This window comes from Lemur catta, chromosome 1 (assembly GCF_020740605.2).
Source record: "Lemur catta isolate mLemCat1 chromosome 1, mLemCat1.pri, whole genome shotgun sequence".
Taxonomy (NCBI): Eukaryota; Metazoa; Chordata; class Mammalia; order Primates; family Lemuridae; genus Lemur; species Lemur catta.
Window position 1 is genome coordinate 168929048 of NC_059128.1, and position 20081 is coordinate 168949128.

At 36.3% G+C, this 20081-nt stretch overlaps 1 protein-coding gene and 1 long non-coding RNA gene across 6 annotated transcripts in view; one reads left to right on the forward strand and one right to left on the reverse strand.

Moving 5' to 3' along the window:
* Window positions 1-20081, forward strand: part of PPP2R3A (protein phosphatase 2 regulatory subunit B''alpha) — a 156373-nt gene that overhangs the window by 122813 nt on the left and 13479 nt on the right. For all 5 annotated transcript variants that reach the window (XM_045539108.1, XM_045539107.1, XM_045539111.1 and 2 more), the window contains 3 exons: window positions 2335-2510; window positions 3232-3350; window positions 5435-5541. In XM_045539108.1, the coding sequence (XP_045395064.1) occupies window positions 2335-2510; window positions 3232-3350; window positions 5435-5541 (402 nt within the window). The remainder of the gene's footprint in view (window positions 1-2334; window positions 2511-3231; window positions 3351-5434; window positions 5542-20081) is intronic.
* The window catches only part of LOC123629340, a 71031-nt gene that overhangs the window by 48000 nt on the left and 2950 nt on the right, over window positions 1-20081 (reverse strand). Inside the window, exon 2 of the long non-coding RNA XR_006732023.1 lies at window positions 11183-11250. This is a non-coding gene — a long non-coding RNA (uncharacterized LOC123629340). The remainder of the gene's footprint in view (window positions 1-11182; window positions 11251-20081) is intronic.

Genomic DNA, 20081 nt, shown 5'->3' on the forward strand with positions numbered 1-20081 from the left:
CCAGGAAGCTTGGAAGTGGGGGTAGTGTGAAGGTAAAGCCAAAAACACATGAGAGTTTATAGAAAATTTGTTTAAAGAAACAGTCTCTAGATCATGTCCTCTACCCTGGCATAAAACTCGTGCTTTATTCCCTGGAAAGTATAAAACAGAGATCCTGTCCGCTGGGGAGAATGAGCATTGTTGAAGGTATGAATGCCATATTGAAAACAGATTAAATTAGTATATGCATACTGAATGCTGGATGTCCAGTCTTCATTCCTCACTCAACTTATAGTTAGCTTGCCCTGATCCTCCAACTAAAAGATGCTTTTCCAGGGAATCTGACCAGCCCAAGAATAAAGACCCAAAGATTTGACATCGGGTTATCCCCAAGGAAAGAACCCAGTCAGATCATTTTACAGTAAAGCCCAGAGTCAACTATCCCATAGATAGAACTTCTAATCAGCTTTTTAGCACCTATTCTTAAATAGTCGCCCAAGGCTGGAGAAAACAAAGCATCACTAGATACCTGAGTAAAGCCTCACATAAAAGACAGAGACCAAACAAATGGTTGGGGGGGGGGGGGGGGGGACAGGTAACCTGGATGAAACAGAGACTTTGCAAGGAAAAGAAAACTTTTAACAACAACAAAAAAGAAATGGTGATTAATACCTCAGAGATATGAGAAGAAATTACATTCACAGAACATGAACAAAATAGTACTTTCCATAAAAGGAACATTCAGGAAACTGAAAAAAAAAAAAACTCTGGGAAATCAAAAGTATGATAGCAGAAATAAAAAACAGAATGTTTAGAAGGTAAATCTAAGTAAACCTTACAGAAAGAACAATTTTTAAAAAGATGAAGCGGTAGAAAATAGAGACGATATGAAAATTGGAGAACCAGGCCAAAAAGTCCAATATAACTAGAAACTGAAATATGATACAAGCCCCATATGTAATTTTGAAATTTAGTCATAATAAAAAAGTAAAAAGAAATAGGTAAAACTAGTTTTAGGTATCTATCTTACCCTATCTAAAATGTTATCATTGCAACATGTAATATAAAATATTGATAAGATGTTTTATATTCCTTTTTTCATACTATATCTTCAAAATCTGCACTTAGAAATCATCTCAGATTAGACTAGCCATATCTGAAATGCTCAAAAGCCACATGCGGCTACCATATTGTACTATAAAGATCTGAATAACAGGAGTTCTAAAAAAGGAGAATCAATGAGGAGGAAGAGGACAGGCAAAAAATAAAATAATTTAAGAAAATTTCCAAGGAGTCAAGGTTACTAGTTTCCAAATTGAATAGATTCTCAGAAAAGCACAGCCAAATAGGTGAGTCGGATCTAGACCAAGGCACTTCATCATGGTATTTCAAACCACCAGGGACTCAGAGAAACCTCTGCAGGCTTCAAAGAGAAAAAAACAAGTTACAGTCAAAGGATCAGATCTCAGCATGGCTTTAGATTTCTCAGCAATACTGGATAGATAGAAGACAATGTATCAATGCCTTTAAAAATCTGAAGGAAAAGCACCCCCCAACCTTTAATTCTATAACTAGCCAAAATACCAACCAAGTTAGAGGGTAGAAAAAAGGTACTTTCAAAAAGATCCAAGATCTCAAAAAATTTACCTGCCATGCTCCCTTTTCAAGAAGCTACTAGATAATGTGCTGCACCAAAAAAGGAAGTAAAAAAAGAATGAGGAACATGTGAGATACAAGAAATAGGAGAAAGGAATCCCTAGATGAAACTGTGTATTAAGCCTAGAGACCTAGCAGTCCAGATTAGAGCAGGTCAGAGGAACCGCAGTAAAATTCATCAAGAACATACAATTGGTAGCATACTTGATGGGATTGAGTATGGATTTAGACAACTGGCAGAGATTTGAGAGTTGAATTATTAACAAGTACATGGAAAACTAAGTAAATAAGAGATAAAAGAAAAATAAAATTATAAACTCTGAATGTTGAACAATTTATATTAAGAGGATGGGAAAGGCATGTAGTGGTGGGAAGTGGTAAAGATCTAAAACCTCATCTTTCATAGTGTAAAATTCATACAGTTATTAAAACAGAAATATAAGAAAGCAATATAGACATGTTATCTGAAAATGTGAAAGTGAAAAGAAAAATAATCAGTTGTTGAACATGGTTGCTTCTGGGATGGTGAAATAAAAGGAAGAAGGAGTCTGCCATTTTCTCTAACAAACTTTGTAAAACTATATCTAAGTCATATACATGTATGTAAGTCTTGTTTAAAAAGAAACAGGGGCAGTAGTAAATCTGGGTAAATGAAAGATCTTTACCAGGCCCATGATAATGAATGTCATTATCTCCTAGCATTGAGTATTGGTTCCGCTGCATGGATGTGGATGGAGATGGTGTACTCTCCATGTACGAGCTGGAGTACTTCTACGAGGAGCAATGTGAACGGATGGAGGCCATGGGCATTGAGCCCTTGCCATTCCATGATTTATTGTGCCAGATGCTTGACTTGGTGAAGCCAGCCAGTGATGGTGAGACAGAGTAAAGGGACATTTGCACTGTTCACCTGTGTAACAAAGTGGGGCACGTAATCCTAAATTATCTACTTTCCAGAGTCTTCTGTGCAGGCCTCCCAAGTACAGAAGTGTTTAAAGTTTCCCTTTGACTATTAATGTAGAACTGGCAATTGATAGCAAATCCACCATTTAACAAATAGGATTTTTCACTGGGCATGTTATGCCTGCAGTCCCAGCTACCTCGGAGCCTGAGGCGGGAGCTCAAGACTGTAGTGTGCTATGATTGCACTGTGAACGCACCTGTGAATAGCTACTTCGCTCCAGCCTGGGCAACATAGCTAGACCTAATTTCTTAAAAAAAAAAAAAAAAAGAAACAAAGAAGTAGGGCTTTTTCCACAGAGACAGAAAGCAGATTAGTGGTTGCCAGGGGCTTGGAGGTAAGGGGCGATAAAGAGGCGACTGCTTGATGGGTACAGAGTTTCCTTTTTGGGTGATAATAATGTTATTGAACTAGATAGTGGTGGTGATGGTTGTATAACGTTGTGAGTGTACTAAAAGCTATGCACTTTAAAATGATTAAAATGGTGAATTTTATGTTACGTGAATTTTACCTCAACTTAAAAAAAGAAATAGGATTTTTATAATAAACATATACATACACTTTTAGACTTTAAGGGTTTTTTTCTCTTTCCACAACAGCTCTTGATGAAATTTACTGGATTTGTTTTTATGTAGGCAAAATAACCCTAAGAGATCTGAAGAGGTGCAGAATGGCTCACATCTTCTATGACACTTTCTTTAATCTGGAGAAATACTTAGACCATGAACAGAGAGATCCCTTTGCGGTCCAGAAGGTACCAGTATAATTTTAACTTTTGTTTGCGGACTGCAGTATCAGGGCTGTGTGCTTCATATTAATATTAAAATGGTCTCTAGGCTGGGCGCAGTGGCTCATGGCTATAACTCCAGCACTTTGGGGGGCCAAGGGAGGAGAATCGCTTGAGGTCAGGAGTTTAAGACCAGCCTGGGCAACATAGGAAGACCCCATCTCTACAAAAAATAAGGTAAATTAGCCAGGCATGGTGGTCCACACCTGTAGTCCCAGCTACTCGGGAGGCTGAGGCAGGAGGATCGTTTGGGCCCAGGAGTTTGAGGCTGCAGTGAGCTATAATCATTCCTTTGTACACCAGCCTGGGAAACGAGTGAGACTCTGTCTCTAAAAAAATAAATAAATAAATGGATGTAGGAATCTCAGTATTTAAAGAAGTAACGTTTAAAACATTTCATCAAATTCTGAAAACAGAGAAAAAAAGACCTAGAGCACATCTCTCCCCAAAGCTAGTCTTCAAGTTTAGGTAACCTGCATCTGCCTAAGTACCTTCCACATTAGAAACCAGTTACAAAAAGTATTTTTTTTAAAAATTTGTTCTTCTGACTTTTAAAAATATATCAGTAGGTATATCTCTATTAAAAACTATATTGACCTTGATTTAATGGTACCATTCACTTACCAGGAATCCATGGTAAATAGCTTTCCCCATTATAATGAAAACTAGAAGCTCTCTGTGATAGATAGCTCTCGTATAATATAACGCTTTTTCAAGTACTAATGACTGCTGTGCATGGCTATCAGTTTTGATTGTCATTCTGCCTCTGAATAAAGATGAGCACCCTTCACCATACACAAAAACCATGGACTCTCAGAAAACCCTGGACATGTGATCCATGTCCAGAAACAAAAAACGGAGTATCACCATTGCTTTCACCATTCCTCTGTTTAAGAAATAAAAATTATGTTGATATAAAAGGACTGTTCAATAGTAACTGTACAACTACAGGCAGCTTTTGTAGTCTTCTTTTCTTCTACATGTTCCTTAACTGTTTGACCCAAATAGTAAGAGTATGAAATCACCTTCTAAAAACAAATACTCTGCAGCTGATCTCAGAACACATCAAGGTACGTTATTGCTGGCCTAAAGTCAATATTATATTTCATTGAATTTAACATGCCCCATTATTTTACATTCCTCTAAGCAATAAAACCCTAAAACATTGCCAATTTTAAGTCTAAGATGCATGGCAATTTCAGAAATATTAAAAGGGTGGAAAGGGTATTAAAATGGATTAAATGTAGTAATTAACACACTGTGTATTCAATATTTAGGTACTTAACATTTTTCTAGGCATAACTGACCCTGGGCCCTAAGACAATACTAACTCATTTTCAGTTTGGAAAGACATTTTACCTGGAACATATAATCTAAGATATTATAGAAGGGAAAGAAAATGTATGGGTTTTTTTCCCTCTTCGTTTCTAATTTTTACTTTTATAAGAGAAGGTAATTATTGATATTTGTTCTGATCTACAAAGAATGTTATTAGTCAGAAAGTGCTCAATAAATTCCAGGCACTGTGTTGAAGAGATACTGGGAAGATGGAGATGACAGAGACACAAGAGCAAAAGACGCCAACTAAGCATCTACAATAGAGAGAAGGAAGTGATTTGGAAAGAAGGGCTGTTTCATGGAAGATATCACAGATGATACAGTGTCTAAGCTAGCTTTTAAAGAGATAATAAAATTTGCTGGAGAACTAGGGGCGTGGGGAAGGTACACTTCAGTTGAGCATGTGCCAACCACAAGTCACTCCAGACAGCTGCTGTTCAAAGTGCCAGGGGAGAGGGAACTGGAGAAAGGTCTCTAAATACGAGGCTAAAGAATCTAGACCTAAAAAATCTAGCTGCTAAATAGTTATAATTTTGTGATTTGAGGTATAAAAATCACCTTAGGAGTATTAGTTTAACACTTCTTTTAACATGTTAAAATGAAACACTTTTCAGATAGGTTTTCTTCAGCAGTATACAACATACGTGATGACCGATCTCAATTCTTTGTCTTTGATTATTTTTATTTCCTGTGGTTGCCCTCTTTCCAATCAGGATGTTGAAAACGAGGGGCCTGAGCCCTCTGACTGGGACCGGTTTGCTGCTGAGGAGTACGAGACTCTTGTCGCAGAGGAATCTGCACAAGCACAGTTCCAAGAAGGGTGAGTTGAGTCTCCCTTTGTCTTGCAGACCTTTTTAACAGGGATGCCCATGTCAAGAATATTAAAACCACCTGATGAAAAAAATCCTTTTCTATTTTTTCCATTTTTGAATAGCATAAAAATATGATTTTTAAACCAACTTTAGTTAAATGAATATTCTCCCCAGCAGTCTTCTCTAATTTCCTGATAAAGTCTTCTCGTGCCCCGTTTGCTTTAAGGGAGTTGTACCTTTCACTGCAAACCAAGATCACTGAGCAGTCATTACTACTATTTTAGTGGTATCAATAAATCCTATAGATAGAGGAGGAGACTAAAGGAACTGAAGCTCCTTTAAATAACAAAAATGATCATGTTTAAAACAAATATTTATCATACATGGTTTTGTACATCCAACCCAGTACAGGAAGTAACTTCTACATATAATTAATACTAGTCAGGGCATAATTCCATAAAGGGACCGTGTTAAGAAATTAAATTATCCAAGAATTTGACTGCTTGTATTTCAGTAACTCTATAATTTGCTGACTTTTTCCATCATCTTCTAGTGACATTTTCAGCAATTTCTCTAATTTTTCCTTAGTCATTGTTTCTCTGAGGCTTATCATTAATATAATGCATTTTTTGAATAAGCAGTATTCATATGATATAATATTCAAAGAAACAAAAAGAATAAATAGTAACAAGTTTCCTACTGTCCAGTTCTCCCCAGAGGCAACCAGTGTTATCATGTTCTTATATACCCTTCCAAAGACTCTTACTCCATATGTGTGGAAATACATATACATTCTTTTGTTATTTCCTTTTTTCTTACACAAATGATAGCATATATCCATTGATTGATATCTTGCTTCTTCCATACTTAACAATAAGTGTCTAATAATGATAGTTTTTTTACAGCTGCATAATGTTCCACTGTATAGTTATATCATTATTTTACAGTCCTGTAGTGATGGACATTATTATTTCTAATATTTCACTAGTAGAAATTATAATGTTGCAATGAATCATCTTATATATAAATATAAGACAAATTCCTAGAAATGTAGCAAACAGCATACTCAAACTATGTATCTGAAAAGAGCTTACAAAGATAAGAGTTTCAGAGAAACAGAACTGATGCAGACACCCAGAACTGGCAAGAGTAGGGAGCCATTTTCATCCATAGGCTTAAAGGGACAAGGAGATGAAACCATCACCAGAACCCAAAGAGAATAGCTCTATGAAGAGGGTCACCTGACAGGACCTGTGACCTTCAGTAATGGGACTTAGCCAACCAGTGGCAACTCAGCTGAGAGGGAGCTGCTAGAATAAATGCCCAACTTAATTCTCTTTATAACTTTAGTATCCTGCTAGTGTCACTTCAAATCAGAAGAAAAGGGAGCCCAATAATGTGGTCAATTTAGGTCAGCCTCCTGGGGCACAGCCCAGGGGAAGAGTAGATCTGGAGGGATAAACAGAAAATATTCAGCCCAGCTCAATAGATAATGTCAAATAGTCCTCTCTATATTATAGATTGCACCATTTTGTACCTCTACCATTAAGTCTTTAATATCTTTTTTGAGAGTGCTAAATAAGCCATCACCAAACCACTTTCTTTTTTTCCCCCCCAAGACTGGGTCTCACTCTGTCCCCCAGACTACAGTGAAGTGGCGGCATCATAGCTCACTACACCTTCAAACTCCTGGGCCAAGCAATCCTCCTGCCTCGGCCTCTGGAGTAGCTGGGGACTACAGGTGCACACTACTATTTTTTTGTAGAGGCTGGGTCTCTCTCTTGCTCAAGCTGGTCTCCAACTTCTGGCCTCAAGCAATCTTCCTGCCTCAGCCTCCCAAAGTGCTAGGATTACAGGTATAAGCCACCAAACTTGGCCCACTTTCTTTAATCTAGAGATTTCTTTAATCTGCTTAGCCACAAACATGGGGTGTCATTTTTATGGCAATGACCTAGAAACCCTAAAAATCATTCATTATGCATTGAGTATCTTAAGCCTAACTGCATCAGAAGACAGGAAAGTGGATTCATATACATTATTTGAAGTTTCTTGGCATTGAGCTTCCATGCTAGGAATTAGGGTTCATTTACTGATCTTATAAAGCCACATTGCTATAGTTAAGAACATGTGTGGATGTTAATAATAGTGAAAAATTGTAGACAATCAAAGTATCTAATGGGAAGATTAATAAAGTTATACTACATGGCTTGTAATCCTGTCACTTTGGGAGGCTGAGATGGGAGGATCACTTGAGGCCAGGAATTTGATCAAGACCAGCCTGAGCTACATAGCAAGACCCCATCTCTACATAAAATACAGAAAATTAGCTGGGTATGGTAGCACACACCTGTAGTCCCAGCTACTCAGGAGGCTGAGGCAAGAGGATTGCTTGAGCCCAGGAGTTTAAGGTTGCAGTGAGCTATGATGCACTCTAGCCTGGTTGACAGCACAAAACCCTGTCTCAAAAACAAAAATTATACTACACATACACAGTCCAATTCCATGTAAGCATTAAAATCATTTTGTGGATGTGTATTTTTTAACTTTCATTAAGAAAATATAGGGACAAGGAAGAAGGCTTGGAAAGATCAAGTAAAATTAATAGAAAGAACCAAAAAAAGTATCTAAAAGAAAATTAGAGGAGGACGTTGGTACTTTAAGATGTGGGAGTCTGCCAATATCCTCATTTGCCAGCAAATTAATAAACTTATCTTTCCATCTCCTCAAACCAGTTGTCCTCGTTCTTCTGATGCAGCCTCAGGAACAAGTGCCGAACTTTTGGTAACAGAACTTGTATTTGAACCTAGAGAGATATCTAGTTCTAAAACATAAACTTTCAACTATCGGGTCACAGGGAAAACTTCCCCTTCACCCTTGAAGGTTTGCTGAAAAATAACTCACAATAAAGCAGATTAATAAGAGAAAAACTATACAAATTTTTTTAATGCATATACTTGGAAACCCTCAGAAAATGAAGATTCAACTTCCCAGTGGAGTTCAAAAGTTTATAGACCTTTCTGGTAAAATGGGTTATGGGAGGGGGAAAAGAGGAATTCTGTTGAGGAGCAATAAAGAATGACTAGGAAGCATCAAAAAAAAAAGAAAGAAAATTAGGTATGTTAGGAAAACAAAAGGGATCTGACTTATATGTATTAAACAGAACATATGGACTAGAAAAAAATATTCAGAGATAATGCAAAAGTATTTTTTGAAATAAAAGAAAACCTAAATATGAAAGGTCAGAAATCATGCCATGTCCAGGAAATACGGATAGTAAGCAGTGACTGACCCCAGATATGCATTGTGATTTTATTGGAATTCAAGGATGAATAAAGGTTTATTGAGGGTTTAGTGTGCTTTTTTTTTTTTCCATTTTTTACAAATGCAAGTCACCAGACAAGGGAAAAAAAGTCAGCCTTTCTTCAGATACCTCCACAGTAACGCTGAGTAAGAAAGACCATGAAACAATGTTTATAACTTTCTCAGAGAAATAAATCCTATACCTAAGAATTTTATATTAAGCCAAGATGACATTGACACATAAAGACAGAGATGGATATATATTTTCAAACATGTGAGAACTGAAAGTAACATAGTTTCATTTCTCTTCTTTTTCTAAAAAAGGACATAAACATAAAACCAAGAGACACACCAAAATAAAGAGCTCAGAATTGGAGGCCGGGTGCAGTGGCTCACGCCTGTGATCCCAGTGTTTTGGGAGACTGAGAAAGGAAGATCGCTTGAGGCTAGAAGTTTGAGACCAGCCTGGGCAACACAGCAAGAGCCTGTCTCTACAAAAAAATTAGCTGGGTGTGGTGGCACTCACCTGTAGGCCCACCTACTTGGGAGGCTGAGACAGGAGGATCACTTGAGTCCAGGAATTCAAGGTCATTATGAGCTATGCGCCACTGCACTCCAGCCTGGGTGACAGAGCAAGACCCTGTCTCTAAAAGAAATAAAAAGGCCGGGCACGGTGGCTCATGCCTGTAATCCTAGCACTCTGGGAGGCCGAGGTGGGGGGATCGCTCGAGATCAGGAGTTCGAGACCAGCCTAAGCCAGAGCAAGACCCCGTCTCTACTAAAAATAGAAAGAAATCAGCTGGACAACTAAACATATATATAGAAAAAATTAGCCAGGCATGGTGGCGCATGCTTGTAGTCCCAGCTACTTGGGAGGCTGAGGCAAAAGGATTGATTAAGCCCAGGAGTTTGAGGTGGCTGTGAGCTACGCTAACACCATGGCACTCTAGCCAGGGCAACAGAGTGAGACTCTGTCTCAAAAAAAAAAAAAAAAGAAAATGAAAAAACAAAGAAATGGAGCTGCCATGCTGGAAAAGAAATAATAGCATTCTGTCCACGTAAATGTAGAAGCTAAACAGCTAAGGGCATTAAAAGAACAGAATATAATATTCTGGAAAACATAATGTAACTAAAATTGAGATGTGAAGAGAAAGAAGAAATATATGTGTAAATTCTAGAAATGACAACTGAAATTGGGAGATACCAAGGAAGAAGAAAATACATATGTACATTTCATCAGCAGGGTCTCAACAGATACCCTCAAAAGCTGATAAATCAGCCGGGCACGGTGGCTCACGCCTGTAATCCTAGCACTCTGGGAGGCCAAGGCGGGCGGATTATTTGAGCTCAGGAATTTAAGACCAGCCTGAGTAAGAGCGAGACCCCCGTCTCTACTAAAAACAGAAAGAAATTATCTGGCCAACTAAAAATATATATATAGAAAAAAAAAAATTAGCCGGATATGGTGGCGCATGCCTGGAGTCCCAGCTACTTGGGAGGCTGAGGCAGTAGGATCGCTTAAGCCCAGGAGTTTGAGGTGGCTGTGAGCTAGGCTGACGCCACGGCACTCACTCTAGCCCGGGCAACAGAGTGAGACTCTGTCTCAAAAAAAAAAAAAAAAAAAAAGCTGATAAATCAAGTTGGGCATTTAATTAATATTCTTAAAGTAAACATTTGAAAAACTAAAGCCAGACTCTAAATATTATAATTGAATCAGAAAACATGTATACACAAAGGAAAAACACAGACCATGCAGCATAAACTAAAGATGATAAAACTAAGGCAAATATTTCTAGTTCAGTGACTGTAAAAGGAATAAAGTCAGTTATTAAAAGAAAAAGATTCAATTATGGAATAACAACAACCAAAAAACAACAAAGGTTGGATATAAAAAGAATTAAGACCTAAAAAAAAGCTGTCCTGATAACATCAGATTTTTGAAGGGAAACCTCAAAAGAGAAGGAGAAATTGAAGCCTATAATATTATTTGCAGACACAGGAAACTATTCCCTAAAAATAGATAAAAATACCTTTGTGGTTTATGTCTGTAGACCATTTACAAAATACATATTAGGCCACAAACAAAACTTCAGTGGACTTCTAAAAAGTAGCAATAATACAGACCAGCATCTGCTTTCAAGGAGGTAGACTGAAAGTATGCTATAGTTTTCAGTCTCACACCACATAAAAGTAAGACAGAAAGCACCTCTTAAACTAAGAAGAGAAACTTCAGTGGACCACTAAAAGAAGGAAAGCAGATGGGATCAGATTGAAGAAGGAGCCAGCAGCTTAGATTCTTTGTAAGGATAATTGTTACTGATAATGGGAGCAGCATTTAATGATCCATACCTGAATTTGACTGAAACCAGGAGGAGATGCTTCCAGGTAGCCCAACCCCTGTATATTCCATCCTACTCCTAAATGAAAGACAAAAGCAATGAGTGTGGGAGGTTGGAACAGAGAAATCCCAGCCAGTGAAATATCCATACCCCAACAGCACATACCATCCCCCACTCCCACCCCACCTAACCCCCATTCTCATTCTCATTAAAAACATAACCCCCCCAACCTCTTCCTAAGTAGCCAGTGAAGCAGCAGTCTGTTCTCAACTACATAGAAAAGTGGACAAATAACAAACAGTTGAGAAATACCTATAAAATACTCAACTTCCTTACACCTTTGGAAGGAAACACAATACAGCAATCAGAACGAGACATCAAAATGATTATATTTACTGTTTTCAGAGGGATAAGAGAAAACATCATACACCTGAAGCAAGACAAGCCAGTTTCTTAGAAATTTTTTTCAAATGAAAAATGCAGTCACTGGACTAAATAATATTAATAGAATGGACATAGCTGAAAAGTTTCTGACTTGGGATAGTGATTGGGATACTGGGTAAGAAACCCTTTCAAAAAGCAATAGAAATAATAGCCAAATAATTCCCAGAATTTTTTTAAGCAATTAAAAGGTAGACAGGAACAGAAATCAAATTATTTCTGGCCATGCTGTAAATACTTTAGGCTATGTAGGTCTTTGCCACAACTATTCACCAGCCATAGGTAATATGTAAGCAAATGCATGTGATATGTTCCAATAAAACTTTGATAATAGACACTGGGATATTAATTTCATATTTTCCCATCACAAAATATTCGTTTGATTTTGTTTTTCAAATTTAAAAAGGTAAAACTATTCTTAGCTCATGGGCAATACCAAAACAACAGCAAGATGGGTTTGGTCCACAGACTATAGTTTGTTGACCCCTGCAATGGAAGTGAAATTTCAGAACATAGAAGAGCTAAAAAAAATATATCAGAAAAAAGCGCACACAAAAAGAAATGGAACAAAATCACTCAAGTACTGCAAAGAAAATAACTTTGAACCTAGAATTCTGTTCCTACTCAAATGTGAGAGTTAAACAAAGACATTTCCAGACTTTCAGAAGTCTGCAAAAAAGTTTATAAATACTTAAACAATATTCTTCAGCAAGAAGGTAAATGGATCCTAGAAGAAATCATGGGATGTAAGAAACCATCATGAACAATGAAAGTAGCAAAATTTATTCTTAGGACTAAATATTGATCATAGCTATTGTTGACATAAGAGAGAAAAAGAAGTTGAGGTAACATGCTGTGGTTCTTATCCTTATAAGAGTGGAGAATACAATAGATACTAATAAATTTATATTACTCTAACAATGACTAGAGTCAAGAAGCAGTCCCCAACCTTTTTGGCAACAGTGACCAGTTTCATAGAAGACAGTCTTTCCATGGACCTTGGGGAGAGGGGTACCATAAGTGGGGGGAGGTAGTGTGGAACTCAGGCAGTGATGCGCGGCCTGTTTCCTAACAGGCCGTGGACCAGTACTGGGCCCTGGCCCAGGGGTTGAGGACCACAGAGTTAAAGTATGTCCGTTAAAAATTTAAGGTCAGGCCGGGTGCAGTGGCTCACGCCTGTAATCCTAGCCCTCTGGGAGGCCGAGGCGGGTGGATCGCTCGAGGTCAGGAGTTCAAGACCACCCTGAGCAAGAGCGAGACCCCGTCTCTACTAAAAATAGAAATTATCTGGCCAACTAAAAATATATATAGAAAAAATTAGCCAGGCATGGTGGCACATGCCTGTAGTCCCAGCTACTCAGGAGGCTGAGGCAGTAGGATCGCTTAAGCCTAGGAGTTTGAAGTTGCTGTGAGCTAGGCTGACACCATGGCACTCACTCTAGCCGGGCAACAGAGCGAGACTCTTGTCTCAAAAAAAAAAAAAAAAAAATTAAGGTCAATCACTAAAAGAAGAAAAAATGAAAAACTTTCAAATCAGTTTTAGAAAAAGACAATAGATTACTAATTGAAAACAAGATAAGTAAAGAAAACTCAGTGTGCTGAAGACAAATGTGTTAATCAGCATTCTTCTGGTGGCAAGTGACCTAATTCAACTCAAATTGGCATAAACCAAAAAAAAGGCATAAATAAAAAGGAAATTATTGGTTTATAGAACTGAAAAGTCCAGGGAATAGTAGATAGTACTGACTATAGAGACTCTATAGAATGATAAAAGTAGGACATTATCTCTTTCATCTCTTGGATATGTTTTTCTTTCATCCTTTTACTTTGGGGTGAGATTTCCATATGTAGTAGCAAGATGATCACCTAATAGCTTCAAGTTCAGAGAAAAATCTCTTTCCCACAAATTCTAACAAAACCTTGGGATTCATGTCACTTCAGCTCTTGTTGTCTTGGTTTGGGTCTAATCCCTAAACCAATTCCTGAAGGGGTTAGGCCTACAACTAAACTTGTACATAAGTCAAGTCCATCCAAACCATATGTTCTCCCAAGGAAAATAGGGAGAAAATGGAGAACATGGCGAGAAGAAAGGGGAATGTTATACTGATAAAGGAACAACGGCAACAGATGTCCACTATACTGAGAAAGAGAAGATAATAAGAAAAAGACAGCACTAAATGGTGGAATAAATCCAGATACAGTATAAATCATAAAACCAGTATACAGTTGGACTGATTAAAAATCTAACCATATACTGTTCTTCAGATTCACACCTTACACAGAGGTAACAGGAAAATGAATAGTAACAAGAGGAAATCAAATCTGGCAATGTTAATGCGATAATTCAAAGCTTTAAAAGGGACTTAATCACTATTTCAGCAGTTGGCCATGAAAATAAGTTATGAACTATATGCATTATATAAAGCAAGTCTGATGGAAAAACAAGGAGGAATTGACAAATCCACAGTCATAAAACCCAACAAATCAAATGGACAAAAAAAAAAAACCTAAGGAAGATAAATGACAAAAAGGCCCAATGAGTTTGATTTCAGAGATAATCAAAAGTATGGACAAATACAAATGTAACCACCACAAAAGTGCCTGTTTTATTAAGGCATGAAGAAAACTGCAACAATTTTTTTAATCACTAGTATACAAGCCACATTTGCCATTTAAAATGCAACCTGAAATTAACAAAAAAATTTAGCAAAAATGCATATATCTGGAAATTTTAAAATAAAATTAAAATTTTGGAGATTTTAAAGTATATGTTTAAATAACCGTTAAGCAAAAGAAGACATGAAAATACAAATTACAATCTTTTTAGAACCAAACAATGAAAACATTATATTTATTAAAACCTATGGGATATGGATGAGATGAAATTTTAACCTATAGACTGTAATAAATTAATTAGGTTGTCAACTCAAGATGCATGGAAAAAGATGACAAGATAAACCAAAATAAAGTACAGTCATCCCTCAATATACATAGGGGTTAAGTTCCAGGACCACCTGCATATACCAAAATCCACGCATACTCAAGTACTGCAGTCAGCCCTGTGGAACCACATATATGAAAAGTCAGCCCTCCATACATGCAGGTTTTGCATCCCTTAAGTACTAGAGTTTTGACCCATATTTGGTTGGAAAAAAATCCATGTTTAAATGGACCCATGCAGTTCAAACCCATGTTGTTCAAAGGTCAACTGTATATAGTAGGAAGAAATTAAACACTTTTATTTAAATAAAAATAAATCCATTAGTTTATACACACACAGCATACTATGTACCAAGCACTGTTCTAAACATTTTAATTCATTGGGCTCACAAAGCCATACCTATTGGGTAGAAACTGTTATCCCCATTTTACAGTTATGAAAACTGAACCACAGAAGATTGTTATTTGTCAAATCCACCAATATAAAAAACAATGTATCATAAGCAAGAGGGTCTTATCCCAAGACTGCAATAATAGTTAATCCTTATAAAATCTATCATTAACAGACTAAAGGAGAAAAAAATCATAAAATTTAAATAGATTCTTTGAAGGCATCTGACAATTTAATATATTTTCCAGTTTGGGGGAAAAATCTTTAAGCAAACTAAAGCAAACACTTCCTTAATTGATAAAGGGTATTAATTCCATATCCCAGAAATAACCAGTTAAAAATGTAATAAAAAAAATCCCATTCACAATAGCAAAAAAAAGCAGTGACTTGAAAAATATACATGCAGAAATCTGTAAAATTTCACAGAAAAATATAAAGACTATTGCCATGTTAGAATTTATTTATTTAATATAATCCCCCAAAATATGTTGTGGAACTTGATAAGCTAGTTCTAAAACTCACATGGAACAATAAAGAGATATAAAAATAGCAATGAGTTCTGAAAAGAAACAAAGGTATGGTGAGATATAGGGGAGATGGACTATATAAAGCCATAGTAATTGAACTGAGTATAATATTCATGCCAAAACAGAAACTTTATGCACAGCAATGTAGTATATGATAAAGATAGCATCTTGACTGTGCCAGGAAAAGACTAGTCAGTAAAATTTGGCTCTCCATTGTGGGGTGAAAAAAGTAGATATTAAATTAACGTCTACATATGAATAAACAGACTTTAGAAGTATAAACGTAATGGTATAAATTTATAAGGAAATTATTTATGGATTTGAATACATTTAAAAAGTGGCCAAAATAAGTGACAAATTCTGTATCACAATCAAAAGGCAAACTGGGTTACATCATATGACCAATATTATTTTATAAATAAGGTTCTTCAAAATCAATGGTAAGAACATAAATATTGTCTAATTCTAAAAACAGTCAAAAGACAAAAATTTCACCCAGGGAACAAACATAGAAGTTCCTATTTCACCAACATTAAAGTACATTTGCCAGATATGACAATTTTAAATGTATATGTACTAAATCACAGAACCACAAAATACATTAAACAAAAATTTTCAGACTAGAATGGAGAAATAGACAATTCAACAATTATATTAGTTGGAGATTTCAACACTTCTCATTCAAGAATTGATAGAACAACTACAGACAGTAAATAAGGATACAGAAGACTTGAACAACACAGCCAACATCTTTGATTTAATCAATATTAGGGGATACTCCACATAAAAAAACCCAAAAATTATACTTGTTTTTCAAGTGCACATGGAACTTGTCTTGACTATATATTAGACTGATAAAGCAAGACTTGATAAATTGAAATAGAATACAATAATATAAAGTACGTTGTCTGACCAAAATAGAATTAAATTAGAAATCAACAATAGAAAGAAACCTGGGAACCCCAAAATATTTGTAAATTAAATAACACACTCCTAAAGACACATGGATCAAAGAAGAAACCGCAAAGCACAGGGAAACTACAAATTATTTTTAAATGAATGAAAAGAACATGAAAACATATGGAATGCAGTTAAAGCAGTGCTCAGAGTGATATTTAGGCTTAAGAAGGTCTAATATCAATCATATAAGCTTCTAACTTGAGCTAGAAAAAGAAGAGCAAATAAGACCAAAAATAAGTAGAATGAAGGAAATAATAAAGATCAGTGTAGAAATCCATGAAAGAGAAAACAGGAAAACAATATAAAAGAATTAATTAAATGAGAAGTTCATTGAACAAAAAGATAAATCTTCAGCTGGACTAACAAAAAAAGAGAAGACATAAATTAACAAACAAAATCAAGAATGAATGAAGAGGCATCACAATGGGTACTACAGAAATTAAAAGAATTATAAGGGACTATTACAAACAACTTTATCCCAATAAATTTCACACCGTAGATGAAATGGGGAAAAAAATCCTAGAAAAACTAAAATTACCAAAACTGACTCAAGAAGAAATGGAAAATCAGATCTATATCAAATAAAGAAGTTTTAAATGTCTTCCCTACAAGAAAAGTCCAGGTGCAGATGACTTCACTGGGGAATTCTGTCAAATATATAAGGAAAAAAATACCAATCTTTCATAAATACTTTCAGAAAATAATAGTTGGAGGGAATACTTCCAAACTCACTTAATAAAGCCAGTATTACTCTGAAATCAAAGCCAAAAACATCATAAGAAATGAAAACTACAAACCAATATCCCTTATTAACATCAGTATAGAACTTCTTACAAAATATTAGCATATCAAATCCAACGAAATATAAAAAAGATTATACACTATGACTAAGTGGGGTTTATTCCCGGAATGGAAGATTGGCTTAACATTTGAAAATCAATGTTAATACACCATATTAATAGAATAAATGACAAATAGCATATGATCATTGACAAAATCCAACATCCATTCACAATAATTCTCACCCAAGTAAGGATAGAATAAATGACAAATAGCATATGATCATTGACAAAATCCAACATCCATTCACAATAATTCTCACCCAAGTAAGGATAGAAGGGAAATTCCTCAACCTGATAAACAGCATCTATGGTTAACAACATACTTACAGGGGAAAAAAAACTGAATGCCTTCCCTCTAAGATCAGGAACCAGGCAAGGATGTTTCTATTCCTCACCATTTCTACCAAACCATTGTAACTGGGGGTCCTACTCAGTGCAATAATGCAAGAAAAAGACATTAAAAGCATTGAGATTGGAAAGGAAGAGATAAAACTGTCTATTCACAGAAGATGTGACCTATAAATAGAAAATAGTAAGGAATCTACATAAGATACCAGAACTATTGAGTTAGCACAATCTTAGAATACAAGCTCAATATACAAAAATTAGTTTTTTAGTATTTGCATAAAATTAATATTTGCATATACTAGCAATGAATGATCCAGTAATGAAATTAAAATAAAAAGAATAATTATACATACAATCACATCAAAAAGAATAAAATACTTAGGAATAAATATAACAAAAGTACTGTAATACCTGCATGATCAAAACTACAAAATTGTGCTGAGAAAAATTAAAAAGACCTAAATAAATAGAAAGATTAGAAAGTTCAGTATTGTTAAAATATCAGTTCTCCCAAAATTGATCTACAGATTTAACCAAATCCTTGTCAAAATGCCAGCAGACTTTTGTGATAGAAATTAATAACTGATCCTAAAATTTATATAGAAATGAAAAATACATAGAATAGCCAAAACACTTTTTATAAAGCACAAAGTTGAGGCTTGGTGCCATGGCTCACAAATGTAACCCCAGCACTTTCGGAAGCCAAGGCAGGAGGATCCCTTGCAGCCAGGAGTTCAAGTTCAGAGTTCATGAGCAACATGACAGGACCTGTCATCTCTACAAAAAACTTTTTAAAAATTAGCCAGGCTTGGTAGGGTGTGCCTATAGTCCTAACTACTCGGCAGGCTGAGATGGAGGATTGCGTGAGCCCAGGAGTCTGAGGTTACAGTGAGCTATGATTGTGCCAATGCACTCCGGCCTGGGTGATAGAGCCAGGCTCTGTCTCAAAAAAAAAAAAAAAAAAAAAAAATGCTACCTGATTTCAAAACTTACAATAAAGCAAACAAGACATTGTAGCAATTGTATGTATACACAGATCAATGAAACACTCCAGAAATAGACAGTCATATATGCGGCCAACTAATTTTCAACCAAAGGGGAAAGGGCAGTCTTTCAAAAATGATGCTGAAATGATTGAATATCCATGTGCCAAAAAAAAGAACCTCAATCCATACTATATACAAAAATAATGAACTTAAAATGGATCATTGACCTAAATGTAACAGCTAAAACTATAAAGTGTCTGGAATAAAACATAGGAAAAATCTTTGTGACCTTGAGTTAGGCAAGAGCTATAAGAAATTAAAATCAATACATTGGACTTTGTTCAAATTTAAAAACTATTGTTCTTCAAAGACACCATTAAGAAAATGAAAAGATAGACTGGGAGAAAATATTTCCAAAACATTCTGATAAAGGACTCATATCTAGAATATGTAAAGAACTCTCAATAATAAAAAGACTAAAAACCCAAATTTTTTTTTCTTTCACCTGAGCCATCAGCAAGTTTAAAAAGCCAAATTTTTAAATGGATAAAAGATCTGAACAAACACTAAATAAGAGGTACAGATAGCAAATAGGTGTATAAAAAGATGCTCTTCAGTGGTCCACAATCTCTGGGCTCCACCAGGTTTCGGCCACAGCCTGTTAGGAACTGGGCCATGCATCACGCTCCACACACCCCTGCAAAGCCCCCTGTGGAAAAATTGTCCTGCATGAAACTTAGGAACCAGGCTTTACAGCAGGAGGTGAGCAGCCGGCAAGTGAGCAAAGCTTCAAAGCTTTATCTGTACTTACAGCTGCTCTCCATCACTCTCATCACTGCCTGAGCCCCACCCCCACCCCCCGTCCGTAGAAAAATTGTCTGCCATGAAACCAGTCCCTAGTGCCAAAAAGGTTGGGGACTGCTGTTCTGTATCATTAGACATTAGGAAAATGCAAATTAAAACCACAAAGAGATATACTAAACTGCCACTGTAACAACTAAAATCACCAGTTGGGTAGTGGCTCACACCTGTAATCCTAGCACTCTGGGAGGCCGAGGCAGGCAGATTGTTTGAGCTCAGGAGTTCGAGACCAGCCTGAGCAAGAGCGAGACCCCGTATCTACTAAAAAAAAAAAAAAAAAAAAAAAATACAAAGAAATTAGCTGGACAACTAAAAATATATATATAAAAAAAATTAGCCAGGCATGGTGGCACATGCCTGTAGTCCCAGCTATTCGGGAGGCTGAGGCAGTAGGATCCCTTGAGCTCAGGAGTTTGAGGTTGCTGTGAGCTAGGCTGACACCACGGCACTTTAGCCCAGGCAACAGAGTGAGACTCTGTCTCAAAAAAAAGAAAAAAATCACCAGTTGGCGATGATGTGGAGAAACTGGAACCCTCATACACTGGGCTGATGGGGATGTAAAACTATACAGCCTCTGTAGAAAAGTTTGGCGATTTCTTAAAAAGTTAAACAC